Source organism: Sylvia atricapilla, chromosome 1 (genome assembly GCF_009819655.1).
Source record: "Sylvia atricapilla isolate bSylAtr1 chromosome 1, bSylAtr1.pri, whole genome shotgun sequence".
In the NCBI taxonomy this organism is placed as follows: domain Eukaryota; kingdom Metazoa; phylum Chordata; class Aves; order Passeriformes; family Sylviidae; genus Sylvia; species Sylvia atricapilla.
In genome coordinates this window covers 88,481,229-88,503,008 of record NC_089140.1, presented here as the reverse complement: position 1 = coordinate 88,503,008, position 21,780 = coordinate 88,481,229, and the positions used below count along the sequence as shown (strand labels likewise).

At 41.8% G+C, this 21,780-nt stretch overlaps 1 protein-coding gene across 2 annotated transcripts in view; it reads left to right on the top strand.

Annotated features, from left to right (window-relative positions):
* Positions 1–7,773: 7,773 nt before the first annotated feature.
* Positions 7,774–21,780, top strand: part of TERT (telomerase reverse transcriptase) — a 29,129-nt gene continuing 15,122 nt past the window's right edge. For both annotated transcript variants that reach the window (XM_066327492.1, XM_066327483.1), the window contains exons 1-6: positions 7,774–9,670; positions 12,583–12,778; positions 16,897–17,086; positions 18,405–18,587; positions 19,899–20,060; positions 20,442–20,537. In XM_066327492.1, the coding sequence (XP_066183589.1) occupies positions 7,876–9,670; positions 12,583–12,778; positions 16,897–17,086; positions 18,405–18,587; positions 19,899–20,060; positions 20,442–20,537 (2,622 nt within the window). In that variant the 5' untranslated portion in view covers positions 7,774–7,875. The remainder of the gene's footprint in view (positions 9,671–12,582; positions 12,779–16,896; positions 17,087–18,404; positions 18,588–19,898; positions 20,061–20,441; positions 20,538–21,780) is intronic.

Here is a 21,780-nt window from a genome sequence, read left to right as displayed (position 1 = left end):
ATCAAGACTCTTTCTAGCACAAATTCAAAACATAGCCTTTTAATAACTAGTATGAAGATACTTAACTCTACCCCAGCCAGAACCAGCACATGGAAAATCAATTTCCCCTCAAAACTCCCTAATACTGAAAGGCAGTGTGAAACCTGAGGAAGAATGTGTCTGAGGAAGAACAAAGTGTGATACTCTTGGGCATGGCTGGCTGTCAGCCATGAGGCTGAGATAAGGATCAAAGAGCTTGGAGGAAGGAAATACTACGACTGATGTGTGAGCAGCAGCACTGAGCATTTATTAAACAGAATAGAAAGTTCAGTGTTTGATGGGCACAAAGTGTGTCTGATGCAATTAAGACCTGACTTTGAGGAGGGAAATGTGGGAGGAAAGGAAGGGCTGAACACCTATTTTAAGGCGCAATAAACAAGTAGGGAGAAGCTGAATCAAGCAGTAAGTCTGGGGCTGGTATTAAAAGAGTGATGCCATTCAGGGACCATCACACAGTTTGAGACACACAGAGTGGCCTGGAAAAAGCATTTAAGAGGTGAAGGGACCACTGCAGCTCTTGAAGGAAAGTCTCAATCCAGAGAACTGTGGTGGACATACAGGAAGAGCCAGACCCATTTAAGTCTGGTAACTGTGATAACAGTGCTAGAAAGGGCTTGTTTCCCCACACCACCTACCCTCTGCACAGGGAGAGCCGGAGAACCAAATCACATCTCCATTTACCAAGACCGCTGTAAAGAAAACAAAGACTGCAGATGCAAACCAACAGTAAAGAGAGCAAGTTACTATCACAACAGGCTTCATTCCACAGCAGATAAAACCATGACTCACGACGGATGCTCTGAAAAGGTATTACAGAGCAGCTGGTTAAGCTGAAGGGATGTCCTTGATTAAAGGCACATGACTCTATGATCTGTCTCAAGCAGTCTCAGGTGCGACTGGCACCGAGATCAGCCATATTGGCTGAACATGCCCCAGTCAGTGATGACTCAGACTGATGGATGTGATGAGCCAAAAAGGGGTCTTCCTCTGACAAATTGTACTGGGTCTGGCAAGGACAGAGTTACCTTTCTTCAAAGCAGTCTGATTGTGTTCTGCTTTGGTCTGTGACTAACAGACAACACACCCACGTCTTGGTATTGCTAAGCAGCATTTGGACAGCCTCAGAATTTCTTTTTTCCCCACTCTGCCTCCACCATGAGCAGACCGAGGTGGGCAAGAAACTGGGAGTGGACACAACTGGCCTGATCTGACCAAAAGAATGTCCGCTTTTGTACTGCTTTGAGTGCCCACTAGAATTACTCTTTTTCTGATGTGAGATAGGATTAGGAGAAGAGCAAAGCAGGCTCAAAACTTAAAGGATATAAAGAAACTTTATTTAAACAGAACTGAAAGGAAAGAAAAACAATAAGAACCAGAATAAAACTTTCAGAAGACCTTCCTGTGGACAATTGTATAGAGACAAAACCTATGACTTAAGTCAGTTTGTCACTTCTAAAATAGCTTCTCATCAGTCCTTCTGGGGAGAGGAATGTCTCTTATCATGCTGTGGAGACTTTTGACAAGAAAAAGTAGTTCTCTCGTGGCTTTAATGTCACAGTAAATTAGTTGCCCCAGAAAGGAAAAAAAAAAAAAAAATCTGTTTGCAATGTGAAGAGTCTCTCCCATGCTCTGCAGCCTGCCCAAAGCTTATTGGAGTGCAGTTTCCAGGATGAGCTGCCCTAGCGTAAAAACAAGTTCTCTTCATTCATATCTGGGAACAGAGGTCCTCCCCTTTCACTTCCAAGGCAAGATTTCTCTTTTCTCTCCTCTCCCTCTTTTTCTGTTTAAGCTTCTCATTGAATTACAGCTACTTCAGCATTTATTTGCTGCAACACCAGTACCTCTACTCATTACTACAGGAAGAACGCTACACCCCTCAATGTGTTACATAAAAGTACAGGGGGAAAATATTTTTTTAAGAAAGTCTGATATATCCAAAATATATCTTCATCATAGTTTCACAAAAGAACCTCAACCCAAGAACAAGGTATGCCCTCAATCCCCTCTGAGAGACAGATTTGTCTTTAGGAGCAAGCAGTGGGTCTGCTGGTAGATAAAACTAGCACTGAGAGGTAAAAGAAACAATGGGAAGGATTCTACTGATTGATGAATAGAAAAGAAGATATTTGCCTTTACAAACTGTAGGTTTGCTGATAAATAAAACTGGATATTGAAAGAGGAAAGAAACAATAAGGAAAACCCATAAATTCCATAAGAATAAAAATTAAAACGGGGGTTACACATTAAAGGTAACGCTTAGGTATTAGGCACGCTGGCAAGTCTGTACCTCTCAAGTACCTCAACCGATGGGGAAAGAGAGGGAAACGCGGCCGGGAAATCAGGATAAATAGGAGGCTGCGTTCTCCAAAAATTTGAGAGACCCCAGAGAAAATTCCCCATGGTCCTGTCTCCTTTTTGGACATAAACCTCTGGCGTTTGTGGATTAATTTTCCTAACACCTGTTACGTAGAACTTGATTCCTTCTTTACCTCCTTTACTGACCTCAGCCTCTCACGCTGCTCCCCGCACCCGTCCCCGCCCCTTCCCTTTTTCAAATCGGGAGAGAAGTGGCGTTCCCAAGTCTAGCTGTTCTCGAGTTTTATCAATTCAAACAGTCCTTACAGAGCTCCGCAACGCTGAAAGGTCGGTCTCCTCCAGCTCTGAGCACAGATCGCTCGCCCTGCCTCTCTCTGCTGGCCATGCGGTCTCTGCCCACGCTACGAGCTGTGCCGGCCGCTGCCTTTACTCCGCGAAACCAGACAAGCTGTGTTCTCTGCCCCTCAGCCCGCAGCACAGCCGGCTGAAACAGCCAAGAAACGAAGCCCGTGACGAGCCGTGCCGAGTTTGTTTTACTTTTAACACGTGTGTTTGCAGAGGCGTTCCCCGCTCCCCAGTTGGTTTAACAGGTTGTCAATCAATACAAAACAAGCACGCCTTGTATCATATGTCGTCCTCAGCAGAAGTAATGTTGACTTCTCCAGTGTGCCATAGTGATCCACGTGTCCACTAAATCCATTCTCTACTACAGAGTTAGTCAGCTTTCACAGCGGAGTCCTCAGATTTATTGCTAGGTAGTCCCCATTATATCCTTTGTCATCCTTGATGTCAGGTGAGCTATTTTCATAGCTTGTTATACAGAAACTTTCTGGCTTGACACGGGTAATCACTGAGTTCTTTTAAACTCACTGGTAATTACCATCTTATTGTAGAGACTCACTGATTTTTGAATTATTTTTTTCTCTTTCTTAAACAACATAATTCACAGTACTCGAGCTTGAGAATCTTTATGCTGTGTGCAAAGATTTGACACAGGAGCCTCCCTCAAGTTCCTCAGTATTGCCACGATTGTCATAGGTGTTCCTTTCTCTATTTTTGCATTATAGACATCCTGTCAAGCTGTCCCACTTCTGATGTTTCATGTTTCTTTCAGCTTTGGGAAGTTATTAATCAGACTAATCTGACAGTGTTTGATTTGTTTTTCACTTTTATATTTGAACACAGCTTCAACTTTTTGAAAGACACCTTACTTCTTCATCTTGAGACATTTCTTGTAAGAGTTTCCTTTAGCCTTTTCAAATGGAGCTTTGAAAATAGAGGCACATTTGCAGAAAGCTTGTCTCTTTGAATGGCCATTACTGAAGCTGGAACCAAACATAACATCTCATTTCCTTTCACTCTGTTTCTTGACTGTAAAAACAGTGTTTTATTTTTATCATTCCACTATCATCATCCATTCCCAGAGTAACTCCCTTTCACTGGTTGTAAAGCAGGATGTGGATAAAGTTAAGTATGCCTTGAGGCATAAATTTTGTTGAGGAGAACTATGTCCCCATCATTTGTCCAGATCTTGGTTCCTAAAGAGTGATATGGATATATTGTAGTGAGCACAGAGAACTTTCCACTAAGGTCACTAAGATGATTAGGGAGCAAGACAATCTGACATATGAGAAGATTGTAAGGAAGCTGGGATTATTTAGCCCAAAGAGGAAAGGCTCCATGGGGATCATATCAAAGTGAATAAAAACAAGATGGGTCCTTCTCAGTGGTAGCCAATATAAGGATTAGAGACAGCAGGTACAAATTAAAAGAGAAAAAAATCCCATTTAAGTATGATTTTTTAAGTGTGATAAACCACTGGAGCAGGTTGCCCAGTGAGGTTGTGGAGTCTCCATCCTTGAGGGTATTAAAGCCTGATTTGACAGGGCACTTGGCAATCTGCTCTAAGTGACCCTGCTTTGAGCAGTAGAGTGGACTAGACACCTCCACAGAGCTCTTTCAGTCTCAGCTATTTCTATGTCTCTGTGATTCTATTATTTTCCTTATTCATCCTGCCACACTTAAAAAAAAATAAAAAAATCAACCTTCCTCTTTTTCCATGGTACTTCATTCCCCCTCTCCCTCCTGAATTCTCTTCCCAGGCCAATGGTAGACACACAGAAAAACACGTGGTACCTGTGAAAACTTGTCTGCAGCAGTCCTCTCCTCCTACACCACTGCTGTGGTTATTGCCACCAAGCAGGGATCAGGAAGAGGCACAGGGTGGGACCTGCCAGAAGCTGGTAGAGATTAATTAACCCCCTTTTCTTCCTTTTCCTCTCACTTTCTTCCTGAACATGTTTCTCACAGACAACGTTTGCCACAGGCAACATTCTACCTTAAGGGTGCTGTCACCTTTAGAGAGGACAGCATGGGGGGAAATAGATGTCAAATAGATCCTTCAGGGGTCAGACAAGGGAATCAGCTTTATCCCTACCCTAGGTGCAGATGCTGATGGATTCAGACTGTCTACAATCACCCTGCTCCTCAGCATGCAGTGGCAGTGCAATATTTCAATTACAAGTGAAATATTTCAGTTACAGCCTCACTGAGGTCCCGTGAAGCCTGGTGTTACTGCTCTCCTTCCCTTGGGAATGCCAGCTGGTGCCTATCTCTGTTAAGGGCTAAAAGAATCTGCCAGGCAGGCAGTGCTGAACTGGAAGTGATGTAGGAATGCCTCAGTGTGTAGGTCACAAGGTGCCAAGGAATTGACTCCTCAGCCATGCTGACGTTAGGAGATGAGCTGCTTTGCTCCCAGGAAGAAATGCATTGTTTTAGTAGGAAAGGAGGCCAGTCCTTCATGAGCAGTGGGATGCTGACCTCACTCTCTGGTCTGAAAAGGCTTCCCTTTGAGGAAGGGAAGGTACACATTGCTCTGTCTCAGCAGACCCATAACTTCTACACGTCTGTCTCTGCCACTGCTGAGAGTTACTTACTCACTGCATGCCACCACCACTACCAGGGACAAGACTGTCCCTGACCACAGGGACACTAATATCTCCCTTTACCCAGTGTCACACCTGATAAAATAACCTCCTCCGTGATGGGATCTGTTGGATGATTCCGCTCTAACCTTTGGGAAAGAGAGAACTCTGTCATATTTCTGCAGGATACTCACAGCAACTTGTCTATGAAGCCTGGGTAGAACAAAGTCACCTCACTCTCCATGGTAGAGTGCTAACTCCATTTGCCCAAACATTTACTCAAAAGTCCTGGCTTTGTTGAATTTATGTGATATGTCACGCCACATTTCCTTGCAAAGGTCTTTGGAAATTCAAGTACCATATATCAACCAGATGACTTTAATTTTTGTGTCTTTCCAACACTTGACAGAATTCAAGGGCAGGGCTTTATGAGAGCAGTGTTGGCTGAGGAATTTGTATTTCTCCCAGCATCCTCTAATTCTGTTACTGCACAGATATTTCACATATATTGTCCTTGCCCATGGCAAGGGGGTTGGAACTAGATGACCTTTTAAGACCCTTCTAACCCTAACCCTGTTATAATTCCAAGATTTCTACTAATTCACCTGAGGCACGCATGGGGCCTAGAGACCTTGCACATCTCCAGGACTCTGCTGCAATCCCTTTCACAGTCTGGCATCAAGTTTTCTATCATGAAGTCTTCAGATAACAAGGCAGATTTGGAGTAGGAGGTTACACACTACCGCAAGCGATTTGGCTTCTTCATCCATGAGTTTGATAAAAAAAAAAAAAAAACCAAAAAACCCCAAACATTTCGGTATTTTTAGGGTTTAGCGTGTTCATCTCCACCACAATCTCTCCTACAGCTGCTGTTATTTCAGATAGATCCTCGTCGGAGTGCAGATCCTGGGGGAGAAGCGCCCCCGGGCGAGTTTTCCCGCGGCGCCCGGGCGGCGGAGCTGGACAGCGGCCCCCGGCCCCGCCCGGCCCGGCCCGGCCCCGCCTCTCCGCGACCACGCCGGGCCGCCGGGGCGCAGCGGCCGCGCCGCGGCTTTAAGAGGGTGCTTTGGCTGGTTCCTCTTTCTGCCGCCTCTCCGGTTAATGCTTTTATTTATTTATTAATTCATCGCTAGGCAGCTGCTCCGCGATGCCCGGCGGGCCAGCGGCGCGGTCGGAGGGTCGCCGCTGCCGGGCCGGGTGGCCCCGTGCCCGCGTCGGCCTCAGCAGGGCGGGCTGGGAGCCCTTCGCGGCCGTGCTGTCCGCGCTGCGCCGCTGCTACGCCGCGGCCGTGCCGCTGGAGACCTTCGTCCGGCGGCTGGGGAGCGGCCGCACCGGGCACGCCGAGGTGCTGCGGGCCGACGACGGCCCCGGCTACCGCAGCTTCGTGCGGCAGTGCCTCGTGTGCGTCCCCCGCGGCGCCCGCGCCATCCCGCGGCCCTTCACCTTCCAGCAGGTAGGAAGGGGCCCGGGGGCGAGGGGCTGCCGCCGTCGCCGGGCGGCGAGAGCCCTGCCGGGGCTTCCCGGGCCAGGGCTTCCCGCGCTCCGTGCGTGCGCGGGGGCGGCGGGCGGCCCTCGGCCCCTGGCGGCTGCTGCCGGCCCGGCCCCGCCGCCATCCCCGCTCCATCCTGGCCCCAGAGCCGGCGGGGAGCGGCGGGAGTCAGCCTCTGCCTCCCCTTGGGGCTGGGAGAGCAAAGCCCGGGTGCCGGCCTAGGGCGGGCGGTCTGCGCGTGGGGCTCCTGACTCCCTGCCCGCCCGTGTGCGGAGGGGTGGACGAGCCGAAGGTGGCCGTGGAGCCACTGGGGACGGAGAGTGATCCCCACTCCTGAGAGGTTAGAGAAGAGGCGGGTGGAACGGGCTGCACCTCAGTGTTTAAGCAGAAGAAAAGCTTTTCATTGAGGGAAGACCGCTTTTTTCTTAGCGCCCTATAAGTGAAAATGCTGTGGTTAGGAAACAGATGTTGCACACCCAGGATAATTTGTTAAAGGGGTTTTGGAATTGTGTGCCGAGTCGTTTAGTTGAATTTTCCTTTACATAAAAGGAAACGGAGGCCTCAATAAAATTATCGTTATTTCCCTGGAGGTTAGAGCCTGCGCGAGCACGTATGTATATGTATGCGTGCCTGCAAACGCGGATCTGCGAACATGGATTCACTGGAGGCGGTGGAGTCTCAGTTGCTGAGGGACTCTAAGGGAGAACAGTTTAGGGCGTTTCCTGGGCATAAAAGCCAGGATCAAAAGGGCACATGTTAAAAAGACTTCCTTCAAGCCGTCGGCTTACGTTGCCACATGTGAACGTCTTGCATTACCCTTGGAAAATCTTAATTTTTGAGGCTGATGCTTGTGAATCGTTGATAGTGTTTTGAAAACTGATGTCTAGGGCTGTGTATCTTTGCATGTGTTTTTATTTAAAGTGTATACTGTGGTTTACGGAGGAGTAAGTGAAGAAAGCTAATTTTCTTTATTCTTTGTTTCTTCAGTTATCTAGTCAGAGCGAGGTCACTGCAAGAGTCGTTCAGAGACTGTGTGAAAAAAAGAAGAAGAATGTCCTCGCATATGGATACTCCTTACCGAATGAAAACAGTTCTCAATTCCCAGTCATGCCGTTTTCAAGGATACACAGCTACCTACCCAATACTGTCACGGAAACTCTTCGTATCAGTGGCTTATGGGAGACACTGTTGAGCCGGATAGGGGATGATGTGATGATGTATTTATTGGAACACTGTGCAATCTTTATGCTGGTCCCCCCTAGTAATTGTTACCAAGTTTGTGGGCAACCAGTTTATGAACTTATTTCACGTAATGTGGACTCATCCCTGGTATTTGTTAGGCAAAGGTTCGCAAAGCGTAAATGTGCTAGCTTGCTTAAATACACGCGAAAAAGGCTTATGTTTCATAGAAATTATCTTTTAAAGTTACACGGGTGGAAATACAGACAAGGATATGAAGATAATGTCTCCAGAATGGGAAATGAAGGAAATAATGAGAGCCAAAGCTTAGTGCCCACTGACCAGTGTTCCGCAAAAGCGGTTTGTAAAGCAAGCGCACAGATCAGAATGGTTACTGAACATGAAGAAAAACAGAGTAGCTCCAGTTCATGTGTTTCAGCTCCATCTCTAAAAAGGAAGATTCATAGAGAACAACCTGAAATTCCAGCCAAGAGGGCAAAAATAGGGGAGAAAGTGAGAGAGGAAAAGGCTTCTAGTCTTGTTCCTGAGGTAAACCAAAGTAGTTCTGAGAGGTCTGAAACTGGAGGTGTAGATACAACTACATGTGTAGCACCACGTTCTGAAAGCATCATTAAAACCCCGCCTGTTTCTGAAAGAAGTAACAGTGCTGTGTCTGGTCCTTCTTTAGTTCATGCATCTCGTGGCAGGACGAAGTTTACGGCAGGTAAAAGCTCTCTTCTGCAGGGAGTTCAGAGTAACAAACTTGTAGAGTCCAACACTGAAATGCAAGCAGAATCGCATAGGAAAAGAGTAGAGATGCCTGTGTATGCATCTCAGTTGGCTTCAGGACAAACCAGACCCATGGAGCGCGCTTCAGAATGCAGAGGACAGGAAAGTCCCCAACCTGGTTTATCAAAGAAGTTACCAAATAGACTCCTGAGTTCTGCAGCACACATTGAGAGGAAGTCTATTCTGTATTCTTGCAGGAGTTTCCGAGAACGTTTTCCTAAATCGTTTGTGTTGAACCGCTTGCAGGGCTCTCAGGCAGCTGGAAGACTGCTCGTAGAAACTATATTCTTGAGGCAAAAGCAGGTGCAGCAAAGGCGTAGCCAAAGTCTGCTGAAACACAAGAGGAGGAAGAAGAGGTTGCCCAAACGCTACAGGCAAATGGGGCACACATTTCAGAAACTGCTGAAGAACCACAGAAGGTGTGCTTACTTAGCTCTCTTGAGGAAAAATTGCCCTGTCCGGATATCTGAAATCAGTATGAGAAAAATCCAACTGTCTTGTCAGGCAGCCTTGCCTGGGGAAGCAGAGGTTCAGAAGCAAGCAGAACAGTTTGGGAAAGAGCCTGCTCAGTGTGTGATAAGCAGCAGACGTGAATCTGGTCGCACTGATGTGTCAGACAACTTAGGTGCTTCCCTGGCAGAATCTGTGTGTGGGGAGTCACCGCTGAGTGAGGAGCAAAACCCAGGAGAGGCACGTGATTCAGCTCTCCGGGAGCTGCTCAGGCAGCACAGCAGCCACTGGCAGGTGTACATGTTTGTGAGGGATTGCCTGGAAAAGGTCATTCCTCCTGAGCTTTGGGGTTCAAACTGCAACAAGTGCCGGTTCCTAAAAAATGTCAAAATGTTTATTTCCGGGGGAAGGTCTAAGCTTTCGTTGCTGGCGTTGATGTGGAGGATGAGAGTGAATGACTGCATGTGGCTTCGTCTAGGCAAAGGTACTTCTTATATTAACTAAGTGCTGGGGCTGTCAGATGATTGATGTTCGTGTTTAAGGTGGGAAGGGGAGGATATTGAATCTGAACTCAGAATTGCTGAATTCATTGGTAATAACCATAGCTGAGGAAGCAAACCTAGTAGTGTTTGTAACTAACTGATGGTGAAAGGACACTTAAGCTTGTCTTCCTTCCAAAACTTGTTTGCATTCATGCTGTTTTTGTTTAATATAATGATGTTTTCATAAATGTGAATTCAGAACCTGGGCTAAACAAAAACCAAAACTTTCCCATCCGCTCCTACTATCCAGATTGCAGTAACTCTGAAAATCCATTGAAGTATGACCTAAGTATGTAAGGAATAAACACTCTACTCTGTCGGTTACTGTAAGAGTTCAGAAAGAACTAAAAGCAAGTTGGAGTGGCATGTGTTCCTCTGCTATGGGCGTGAAAAAACCTATGATTTTTTTACTCCCTCACATCAACCCTGTGAGTATGAGACACATTCAATAGAGCAATTGCCTACTATAGAATCACAGAATAGTTTAGATTGGAAGTGACCTTGATGATCTAGTTCTAACATCCCTGCCATGGGCAGGAACACCTTCCACTAGACCAGCTTGCTCAGAACCCCATTCAGCCTGTCCTTGAACGCTTCCAGGGCTGGGATTTGCACAACCACTCTGGGCAATCTGTTCCAGTGCCTTACCACCCTCACAGTAAAGAATTTCTTCCTAACATCTAATCTAAACCTACTTTCTTTCACAATTTCCTTAAAGCCTTTCCCACCTTGTCCTGTCACTATATGTAAAAAGGGCCGTCATCATCTTATCACCTTTTCTAGAGCCCTTCTCTAGGATCAAGAGAGCCTTTCTGAGCACTGCTTCAGCCTGGCTAATTGGTGGTGCAGAAGTCCCTAGGTCAAGCAGTCCCTGGCTAAAAAGCTCTCACAAGAGCAACAGCTGATTGCTCTGGTTTGTGTATGAATCCATTTCTGTTTAGCTCCCTTTTCAAATGACAGGTGAATCTTCTTTGACTTGAGTTTGTTTTTCAGACACTATCCTAGGATTTAAATCCAGGCTGAAGCCGTGCTTCTGGGGTTGATTGCTGTAGGATCTAGTGCATATTTTCATTTTTCTGTGCTTCTGTTCTTCGTCCATACAATGCGGATTGCACTCCCTTAACTGGTGTTTGTTTTTACTTGGTATTGGACTTGGATCCTACTGTGATGTGAGCTGAAAATGGTATTCTTTTGTTAAAAGGTGCAATAAGTTCTGAAACTGTTTCATGTTCTTTCAAGTATAGGAGGAAAATCAAAAGTCTGATGTTTGGGAACAGGTGTCAAAAATAAGGAAGGTTACACTTTCATAAGAAACTTAGTTCTAGGAAGAAGTATTTATTTGTTCAGAAACTGGTTCAAAACCAATATTTCCAAATGCTGAGAAGTTAAATATTTTAAAGGGCTTTATTGTAAAATGTATGTTTAACTCATAGTAGTTTGGAACATATTATCTTTTAAAAATGTAATGCCCTCTTCTTCTCTGGCCATATTCCAGGCAAAGCGCTATAGAGGCTTATTTTAATTTTCGTGGAAGTACTCCCATGTGCTTGATGTTTAAATGTGCTTTGAATTGCTTTGCTGCACTGTAGGTGGAATTGTTTTTTCCTCCAAAAGTGGTAGTGGTTTCTTGACAATTTCCTGAATTGTAGTCATTATCTGTTGTCGAGAGCTTAGAAAAGAAGTTTTCGATTTCCAGGGTAGCTACTTCTCAGCATCCTGATTCAATTTTTTGTATTACAACTGCATGTTGCAACTCTTCAGTTAGAGTGTTTTCCAGCGGTGGAATTTTTCACTGATGTTAACTGACTTCTGTTGAAGTAACACTAGTTTTTTTTTTTTTTAAGTGCTGTAAATACATGAAAATCTCTCTTCCCTGGAGCACGCAAAAACTAAACAGAATAGAAAACTGAAAATCTATTTCCATTTTATGAATTCTACTGCCAGGTCTGTTGCACCAAAATTAAGCTGTTTTTAACACATTCGTGATTTGTGCTAAGCAGCTAAACTAATATTTCAGTGTAGTTTCTTTAAGAATCCTGTTGCATTTGGGCTAAATTCTACTCTTTAAATGTAATTTGAAAAATTATCATTGGAAGTTGGCCAAAAAAATCAGTATTGTAACCCAGGGTCTTATTCCCTGTTCATCCATATTTAGATGTAATTACAGATCTATGAAATTATAAAGTTGACAGTAGTTAGGAATGTTCATAATTGTTTTCCCCTTCTAAATATTGAAAGTATTGATGCGCTTTGGGTGATTTGAATATTTGAATTTTTTCGTTGATGGCAGCAATAAGTTTTATATAGGATGTGTGAAATCAAACCTAATCCTGTAATTAATTACTTTTCATGTAATTGGGAAATCTGAATATCGTTCTTATCTTGAAATCATCCCAGTTTGATTTTGTTAATTTTTACAGTATACCTAAGTTATTTTCAGTCTTTTGCTTCTTTTTTTTCAAGTTTTATATTGTGGTAGACTTGTTTCTTTTTATTTTACCTCTCCTTTCACAATGCTCTTGCCTTTGTGCATCAAAGATCTTGCACAATCAGTATTGGGGGAAGAAAGTAAGTCTTTGGGCTACTATGCCATGTATTTGTATCCTCTGTGTCAGTTTGTCACTGCAGATTAGTTCCTATGTTTATACTTTAAGCTTGGGTCAGTTGCATTATTTAATGCCCTGAAAGTTTGGAGTGGCATCTGTGTAATTGTTTGTACTTAACCTTTTTTCTTTCTCGTGACCTCAAGCTAAGGCAAGAATGTTGTGAGTGTTTCTTGTTCGTGTGTTCTGTTTCTTTACTCATTGCTAAGAGTTAATGGTTACTATAACTACCTTTGAATTGTTTATTGAAGGTGGTCGCTTTGTTCCTGCCGATGAACATTGTTTCCGTGAAGAGCTTTTGGCCAAATTCCTATACTGGCTGATGGGTACCTATGTGGTTGAGTTGCTCAGATCATTTTTCTATGTCACCGAGACCATGTTCCAGAAAAACATGCTCTTCTACTACCGGAAGTTTATTTGGGGCAAGTTACAGAACATTGGAATTAGGTAACACTAGAAAATTAATTAAGCATTAATGGATGTGTAGAAGTTATGTGTTTTGTAGTGTAAAAGTATATTTCTGCTTTAATTTATTGCCCATTTATCTTTATTTTGTTTGCTTTGTTTCCCAGAGGAAATTTCAACCTGTTATTGTAGCATGCACTGTTTGTAATTTCAGAAATATTTTGTGAGAGAAAACAAATTCAAATTTAGACTTCCTTGTTAGAAAAGAAATCTTTGCATAATAAAATCCAGTATGAAGAGGATTTTATTGTGATACATCCATTTTTGATACCTTTTAACAATGAGTAAAATATAGTGATAGAATCCAAAAGTAACCTTGTAAAAGTTCATTTTTAAAACACTCAATTTGCTTTAACTACTTTTATTTAGAAACAACGAAACCAAAGCCAAGGCTCTGCTGAAATGCTGTAATACTCTAGTCATAAAAATCTGACAGTAGCCTAGTGGGTTTAGGGGGGTTATTTTATGAAGGATAAGGGTTTTAGAAGCCACAGCTCCTTTTTTAGTATGGCTGGAATTCTGTGTTGGGTTTTTTGGTCTTAAAAACGCATGCATGTATTTAAGTTAGAGCATTATTTAAGACAAAATTTTAAACAATTAAGTTTAAGAGAAAATAAGAGAGGCAATTTTAATGAACAGTGTTGTGCACCCATCTCATTAGTTCACATCTTTCAGGTTTTCATTATAAATTGTAGTGTCTGAGAGAGCTTTGGAACTATGAAAAAATAGCACGTTTTATGTCTTGTGTTTTAGTGGCTGTTTTGTATGGTAAACCTTTTGCTTTTGCTCTGATCTCTTGGTCCGCAATGTTACATTGTGTGATTTTGCCCTTGGTGCCCCATCACTCCCTGATTTCAGCATTGATATCTCCAGTGCCACTCTTTGCATTTGTGTTTGCACTTAATGGAGTCTCAATCTTGTTTGCAGTTGTGGCACAGAAAATGCATTTTGAATAGTAGTAGAGTGTAATTTTCAGTCCCACACATTCTGGGTTTTTGTCTTCAAACTAACAGCTATAGTGTTGCAATTAGTGTTTTATGCAGTTTTAATGTACTTAAAGACTATCTTTTGGCACAAAATATGATTAGGTACTGGCTTTTACAGAGTAGAGATACAGCAAAAAATAATAGAGATAGTAAATAATAGATTTTTTTGTGGGATTTGTAATTAAAAGAAAACAACTAACTTGGGATTTATCTCTTTTGTTCGTGTTCCCGGTTTCCCAGAAAAGCCCAATGTGTAATGACAAGGTGCTTTGAACTCAAAAGACCTTAATCGAGGAGTTTTTTTGATTTCCTCCCCACATGTTTCCTTGCCATGCAGGAAGCCCCTTCTCACCTTTGGCTTGGAAGGTCCCTAAACTGCAGGTTAGTGGAAGCTGGAGAAACATTCCAAGGAAGTTCTGCTACATGCTTGCCAAAGGCGTGTTCTAAGAACAGGATGTTTGCTCTTGGCCCCAGGAGTGGTAATTTATAAGGACTTTGAGCCTGATGCTGGCAGCTGCGGTTGAGTGAGCTTCACTGACATGAGGCTTTCAGTGCTGCTCTTTCAAGTGTGATGTGCTACATGAGGTCTGCCACGAGTCCAGCATCCTGCATTCATACAGGTGGCCAGCTGCCAACTTCACATAGGAGGAAAGCAACTTGGCCATTTTGAGGCTGTTCAGACACTGTCTGCTCTGAGCCAGCCAGGCACTGCTGTGCTAAAGGCTGTTGAGCTGCTTCCATATTCTCTGGAGGAAGACTGCCTGGTGACCTCAGTTGTTGCCTTGGTGGATGTTCTGTGGTTCTGATTCTCAGCTGGAGCTGCCCAAGGCGGTTGTTCTGAGCTGGTTTGCGGGAATTTATTGGTAGCCACTGATTCCTGTTGAGTTCTTCTGCGTCCTCCTTTGGAGGAAGAGAATGGATGGAACAGGCTGGACTGAGTGGACCTGGACTTTACTTGTGGGCTTACCTTTGCCAAGACTCCCTATGTTGTCATTAGGGAGTCAATCCTCATCTTGAAGAACTGTCCTTTTGAGTAGATGGTCCTGGGCAGAATCCCACACAAATATATGGAGCACGGTTCTTGGATGGACCCTGGATCTCTATACTGGCCTTGCTGTATTGGTGGACATCAGAGTATGCTGTCATTGTACGCAGACATCTGTGTATTAATTTTTGAAGCTATACCAAACTTCATTCCCCAAATTAAAAGTAGAATTTACTAAGAAAAGATCAGTATTTTGTGATACAGTTGATTCAAGTTACATAACTTGCAGAATGTAGAGTTGTGTTTTAAAAATAATGAACCCAGTGTTGTGGTGAGAGCACCTGTTTTCCGAAAGCTTATGCCCTCCCTGCTCCTGCCACACACAGTGGCTGCCAAGGATTAAAAACGCTGCAGAAATTCTGAAACTTCCCCATCAGACTGAGGTGAGATATCAGAAGACAACGGGACCATCCAGTCAAGTTCCTTCAAGTTTCAGTGCTTAACAGGATTGTGAGTGCCAGTAAAAGCAGTATGATTCAGTGGCTGCTAGATTAGCCCACATTCAAAGTCATTAGCGCTGCTATAAATGCCATGAAATAAGCAATGAATGTTGCTGCTGGCAAAATGGCATCCAGTTCTCCAGCTGGCCAGAGGTAGTAGTGAAGGTCTGCCAATAACTGGTCTTTCTCTCCACTTTCAAAGGAAGCCATATTTTTTAATATAGTGATAAGAAGTTCATTTTTTTTCCTTCCAATCTTGAATATGAGCTGTAAAGGGATGGAAATTCGATCATTAAGTTTTTTCTGTTGAACTGGAGTGACTTGTTTTGTCCTGACTATCTATCTAATAGTGTAGTAGATGTTGTGTTCAGCAAAGAATCTAATTCCATCAAGAATAGTGATCCCTCACTGTGGAAGAGCAATCATTTATTTCTGCTTTCCTTTGGGCAGCATCTGTACCAGACATTTAATTTGAAATTTTGGATCTAAATCCTCAAAACTTTTTTCAGTAGCTCAACTCACTAGCCCTGCATGCCAGTATATGTTTTAGGTGTCATGCCCTGTATCCTTCAGACATAAGAGTCCCAAGCAGCTGTATCATGAACTTGTATTTGAGCTGTATAGGCATAGAAGAGAAGTATTTTTGTCTCTCTTACCTGCATTCTTGGCTTCTCAGTTGTCTTCTTGGGCATCTTTACCAGGTTTCCACCATTCACCCCCTGCCTTTTGTAATAGTGTGGCCTCCTTTTGCTAAACCAAACCGTTGAATTGTGTGGCATGTAAAGTCTTCCTGAAAATTTACATTGATGTCCACTCTTCTGTGAGGACTTGAATTGCCTCACTTACTTCCCAGGGTAATATCATAACCATTAGTCTGTAGGGCACATTTTGTCCATCTGAACAATACAAGCAGTGCAGAAGATTGATCCAGGTCTTTTATGTTAGATCCAGGTACTTTAACTCTGCATCTTAAGTAAAAACAAGGGCTTTTGCTCCACCACCATTTCCTGATCCATTGTATGGAAAAGTATTGATTTTGATGAAGTTTCATGGAACTGTAAATCCTGAGGAGGGGATCTTAATTTGCCATTAAGGTGAACTTCTGCATTGCTTTCTGCTGTTCACTTGAACTGACACCTGCTCATCAAAGTTGTCTGTGTATCCCAGCACCTGAATTAACACTAACTCCTAATAAGTGATAGATCCCCTAACTGTTGGGAGTAGAACAGCCATTGCAGTTTGTAGGTCCTTCCCAGGAGATCTCTTAGAATGTTTTCCTATTTTCAACTTTGTTAATGCCTTTCAAAGTTCTGAAACCATAAGCAATATCCAACTTCCTGTTTCTTGCATAAAACATATTTCATAATATTCATATGTATTCCACTAACCTGTGCCTAAATTTTGTGTTAAGAGGGGTTTTACTTGCATCAAGCAGAAATGTGTGGTCTCTTATTGTATTACATAGTCATTAAGATACTGTGATATTGTTCTGAAATTCAGAATTTCATGTAGAGGTTAGTATTTGTATTAGCTTAGAACAATATTTGGCTTTAGTTACCATGAAGACATTAAATGTTTTAGATTTCTGCCTTTCTTATTGCTTACACTAAGTGTATATTTGTATTTTAGAAACCATTTTGTCAAAGTACAGCTACGGCCTCTGTCTTCAGAGGAGATGGAAACTATCCGTCAGAAAAGATTTGTTACTATGGCATCCAAGCTCCGGTTTATTCCCAAACCAAATGGGTTGAGACCCATAGTAAAAGTGAGCGGTGTTGTCGGACCACGAGCACTCATCAAGGAAAGCAGAGAAAAGAAGGTTTTTATTTACTTCATTGTTTTATGTGCATTTGATGTAGGTAACTAATAAATGGAGTAAGTTTTTGTTACATAAAACTACTTTTATCATGGTGGGTTGTAACATTCTGATTAGAATGGCTGAATGGGTCTGTTGCAGCTTAGCTTCTCCCTTTCCAGAGTTTAATTTACCACAAGCCTCCAGTTCCAGAATCACAAACTTCCGTTTGCAAGCCTGTCTTAAGGAATTCAGCCCAATAGAATAACATGGCTTGTAAGGTACTAGAATAACATGGCTTGTAAAGTAATCCCGTTTTTTGAGATGGGTGAGTCTGGCCTGTTGGGATTTGCCTGAATACTGATGGTGCATATTCATCTGTGAGGTTGCCTGCAGAGCCAGTGTGGTTCTGGTTCAGAGCTGGGTGTGTTGCAGAAGAGGGTCTAAGGAAGGGTAAGGAAACTGGAGCAAGCACAGTAGAGAGACAGGAAGGAAGCTGAGAGTAATTGCAGTGTGGGAACAGAGACAGAACACTCAGTGCACAGAATAATTTATTTAAAAGGACAGTTAACAAGAAGACATAGTGGTAGCCCAGTTTCACTATCCTGTAAGGCTTCACCAATTGCTTTTCCTTAAGGCTGTCTCATTCACAAGATTGAATGTTCCCCAAATGGGTGAGGTGTCAACAGTTTCTTAGCACTAGCTGTTCAGACGATGTAATCCCACACCAGATGAAAAGAGCGTCAGCTAAAGGCTGTTCTGAACTGTGAAGTGTTACTCCACATTATGCTGTTTACAGAGCTAATCAGCCTGCACGACTTCAGTGCTGCTCTGATGTGCTTGACTATCCCCACAGCTGAGTTAAATCTTTGTTGAATTACTTGAATAAAGTACCTCGAGAAGCCCAGCTGATGGTGCAGCTGGAGTTAGCATAAAATCTCAGAGCACACCTTCTCTTTGCTGTTCTTGTTGCTGTCATTATCTCCAGCAGAGAGAGTGAATGATATTTAAGAAGTTTTTTTCAGATTGATGGTGGTTTTATTTGCTGGCGTTCATTTATTTGTCGCTGTAACTATTACACCTTGATTTCCAAGAGTCAAGGATAGGAAAAAAACCATTAGAATTTAACTGTATCAAAAAAACCCCCACCCAAACTCTGTTTTATCACTTTGATGTAGTGACTGCAGTGATATTCAGGCTTTCTGAAAGCTTCAATTGAAAAAAATAACATAGTAAATACATAAATTTAATCTCAAACTTCATGTAAATTTGTAATCTTTGTATTGAAAATAATTTAATGTGTTTTATCATAATTTAAGGTGATTCTCTTTGATCTCTTTAGATTAATCGTTACAATACTCAACTAAAAAATCTGTTTAGTGTGTTAAATTACGAACGGACTATAAACACCAGGTTTTTGGGCTCTTCAGTGTTTGGGAAAGATGATATCTACAAGACATGGAAGCAGTTTGTTACGAAGATTCTAAAGTCTGGTGGTGAAATTCCTCATTTCTACTGTGTGAAGGTATGCATTTTAAATTACATATTCAAACTAGCTTTTCAAAACCAGCTTGTGCAGATAACTTTTATAGCTGTATTAGCTATGCTCTGAATGCATAATTATTTCCTTTTCTAAATAAAATTTTGTGCATACCTTACAGACTGGTTAGTTTTTTGATGGGGGTGGTTGATTGCTTTTTTGTGAATGGGCATCCCTGCAGTAGATTTTCCTTTACTTGCGTGTTTTTCTGTCCATTTTTCTGTTGTGCAGGAGCTCTTGCTTTTATGCATGCAATGAATTATTTGCAGTTACGTTTAGTTGGGTATAAAAGGGGGAGAAAGATAGGTAGAAGCTCCGATAGCCTTGAGCCATATGAAAACCAGAAAAAACATTCTGTGTGCATTTGAAGAAATTCAGACTCTTAAAAAATTCTCTCCCATCTCAGTATCATTAGTTGTGGTTAAAAGTGAACATAAAACTTCTGGTTGGTCTCTTTCCAAGAATTTTCTTCTCCCACTTTGAAAAAACCAGTGCTTATGGTAGCCCAAGGAGTTTAGGCTATTTAAAGGACTTGGTTCTTCATCTTCATGCTTTTGTCAGTTCTGTCTAGCAGGCAATATTTTGTGTTTGATTTCAATTCACAGCTTTAAACTGGGGCAATGTTTACTGAGATATGTAAATTACACAGATTTATGTATATTATGGGGAAGTCTCTGTTCTCATCTCTCGTATGTTGCTTGTCATCCTGCCCTGAAATAACTTTTGTAATTTTGTCTTGTTATCTTTTCTGCCAAAGGGTCATGTCATTGACACAATTTGTGTTACAATAATCTTAAGATTGTTGCTTCTACAGAAAGTTTTCTGTTTTTACTGTGACAAGTAAAAGCAGAGGTCAGTGTCCAATACGAAAAGGAAAGGAAGGGAAAGGTAAAATATGTAGGTTTGCAGCTTTCAAAAGTCTAAGATGTCATCTCTGTGGCCATATGGTGGAGAAGGTTTCTTAAAGCATTTATACATAAAAATACCAGTTATTAACTTAAATTATGTGTTCAGTGTTAGATTTAAGGTTGCATATGGTGTAATCTTCTGTAACTAGTAAAAATTGTGTTAAAACTGATGATTTGGATATTACTTAGGGAATGAGTGGGGAAAGGCTTTTCAGATATGCAGTGAGTTTTTATTTTGTCCCAAATTTGACCTGAATGATGCGATAATTTTACTCCCATGTGATCTATCCTTCAGCCTTGCTTACATATTAGAGCAATATTATTTCTATACCACCACAATTCAGTGATATTGCTGAGTATGTAGTGGAAGATATGTCCTCTGTTTCAGGCTGATGTGTCCAGGGCTTATGACACCATTCCTCACAATAAACTGGTGGAAGTGATTTCGCGGGTGCTGAGGCCCGAGAAGAGAACCGTGTACTGCATTCGGCGCTATGCTGTCATCATGATCACCCCCAGTGGCAGAGCCAAGAGGCTCTACAGGAGACACGTATGACTCCCTCATTTCTTCTCTTTCCTGCCACAAACATATGTTTCTCCAAGGAAAATTCTTCCTTCAGTCACAATTTGAATTGGTCAAGTACTTTAGTAAACCTTTTTTTAATACTGTTAGATATTTTCCAGGGGTAGAAAAGGTTGGTTTTAGTCCATACCTTCTAAAGTTTTTACTCGCTCTTAGTAAAAGTAAAGATAAATGTGTTGTGGAAATAGAGATTTGTGGGTGAGACATTTAATTTTAATGGTAGAATAATTTTTGAGTAAAATAACACCATAAGGCTGGTCCTTTTACCTCCACTGAATAGAAAAGTCAGTTATTGAATTTTCTATTGCTTTTATAATTTGTTTCCGTACAATTTAAACAATTATGCAGGTTTCTACTTTCAAGGACTTTATGCCAGACATGAAGCAGTTTGTGTCTCAGCTTCAGGAGAGTACCTCATTGCAAAATGCAATTGTAGTTGAACAGGTGAGTATTTTCAACTGAAAAAGAAAGCTACAGAAGAATTAGAGGAAGATTGGGATTTGTACTTTTATGTACATACTATGTGGTGACTACTTCTCATCTGGTTAACCAGCACCTTCTGTAGAAAGACTTTTGTCATCTCTTCTTTGATGCTTATCAAAGCAGAGATCTTATCAACACAGGCTCTGAGTGTTCAAGAAATCTGACAAAAAGTCCTTCTAGACTGTTCCCAGATTTTCTCATTACTTTATCAGACATTTATTTTAACCAATGTTTTCTTTTTCCATTCCTAATTTCCTTGTTTCTTGCAGCAGTCCTCAAGTGAGAAATTAACTATCTAGTAAAAGCAAGCATCAACTCTTCCTATCTCCAAAACATACAGAAGTAAGAATGGGCAAAATGTATTATAAGCCAAGTAACTAAGGATGTGGTATCTTGACTAGCAAGCTGCACAGCTTTTTTTGTTTGTTTGTTTGTTCATTTTAAGATATTATTTTATGCCTAATTAAAAATCATGAAAGCTGATCTTAAGGATTACCTGTCAAGGTTGATGAGAATGAACTCTTCTTTAGGGCAGTTAAGTGCAACAAAAACAAGATCAACTTTTAAAGTTTTTGTTTAAAGAGATTTCTTGCTTTTAGTTTATTGAAGTATGGTTAAAAATTACATGTATTTTAAGTTTACTCCAATTAATTGATGTTTTGTTTCAAAAAGCAAGCATCCTTCTGTTTTAATTCTTGTGATACAAGCGTTTGTTCTCAAGGCTTCCTTTTGTGCAAGGAGCATGAAAAAGGCATAGAAGTAGGTGATTAGTCTCAGCAGTTTCTTCATGTATTTCCTTGCTTGTAATCATGGTGTTCCATAATAGCAACCTACAAGATTTCTTGAGCATCAAATGAGCAGGGAGGTATGTTCTTTCAGGCCAGTAATTTCTCTTTAAATTTTTCTTCTCTAAACCTGGCAGTGGAAAATGACAAGGTTGGCAAAAGGTGATTTCTAACATACAAGTCACATGATCTTGTGTATCTGTGGACACAGGAGTAGAATATATGGCGTGGCTGGTGTACAATTCCAGGATCCTACAAAAATAAGGAAGTCTAATGAGTACCTGGATGAAAATGGAAACTAGCTGGATCTCTAGTTTGATGTATAAGAACATTTTGTTTTTCAAACTGATTTAGAGAACTATGCTAGATACTGCATGAGCAGCAGTGTTCTATTTCAAAATATTTTACATTTGAAAACA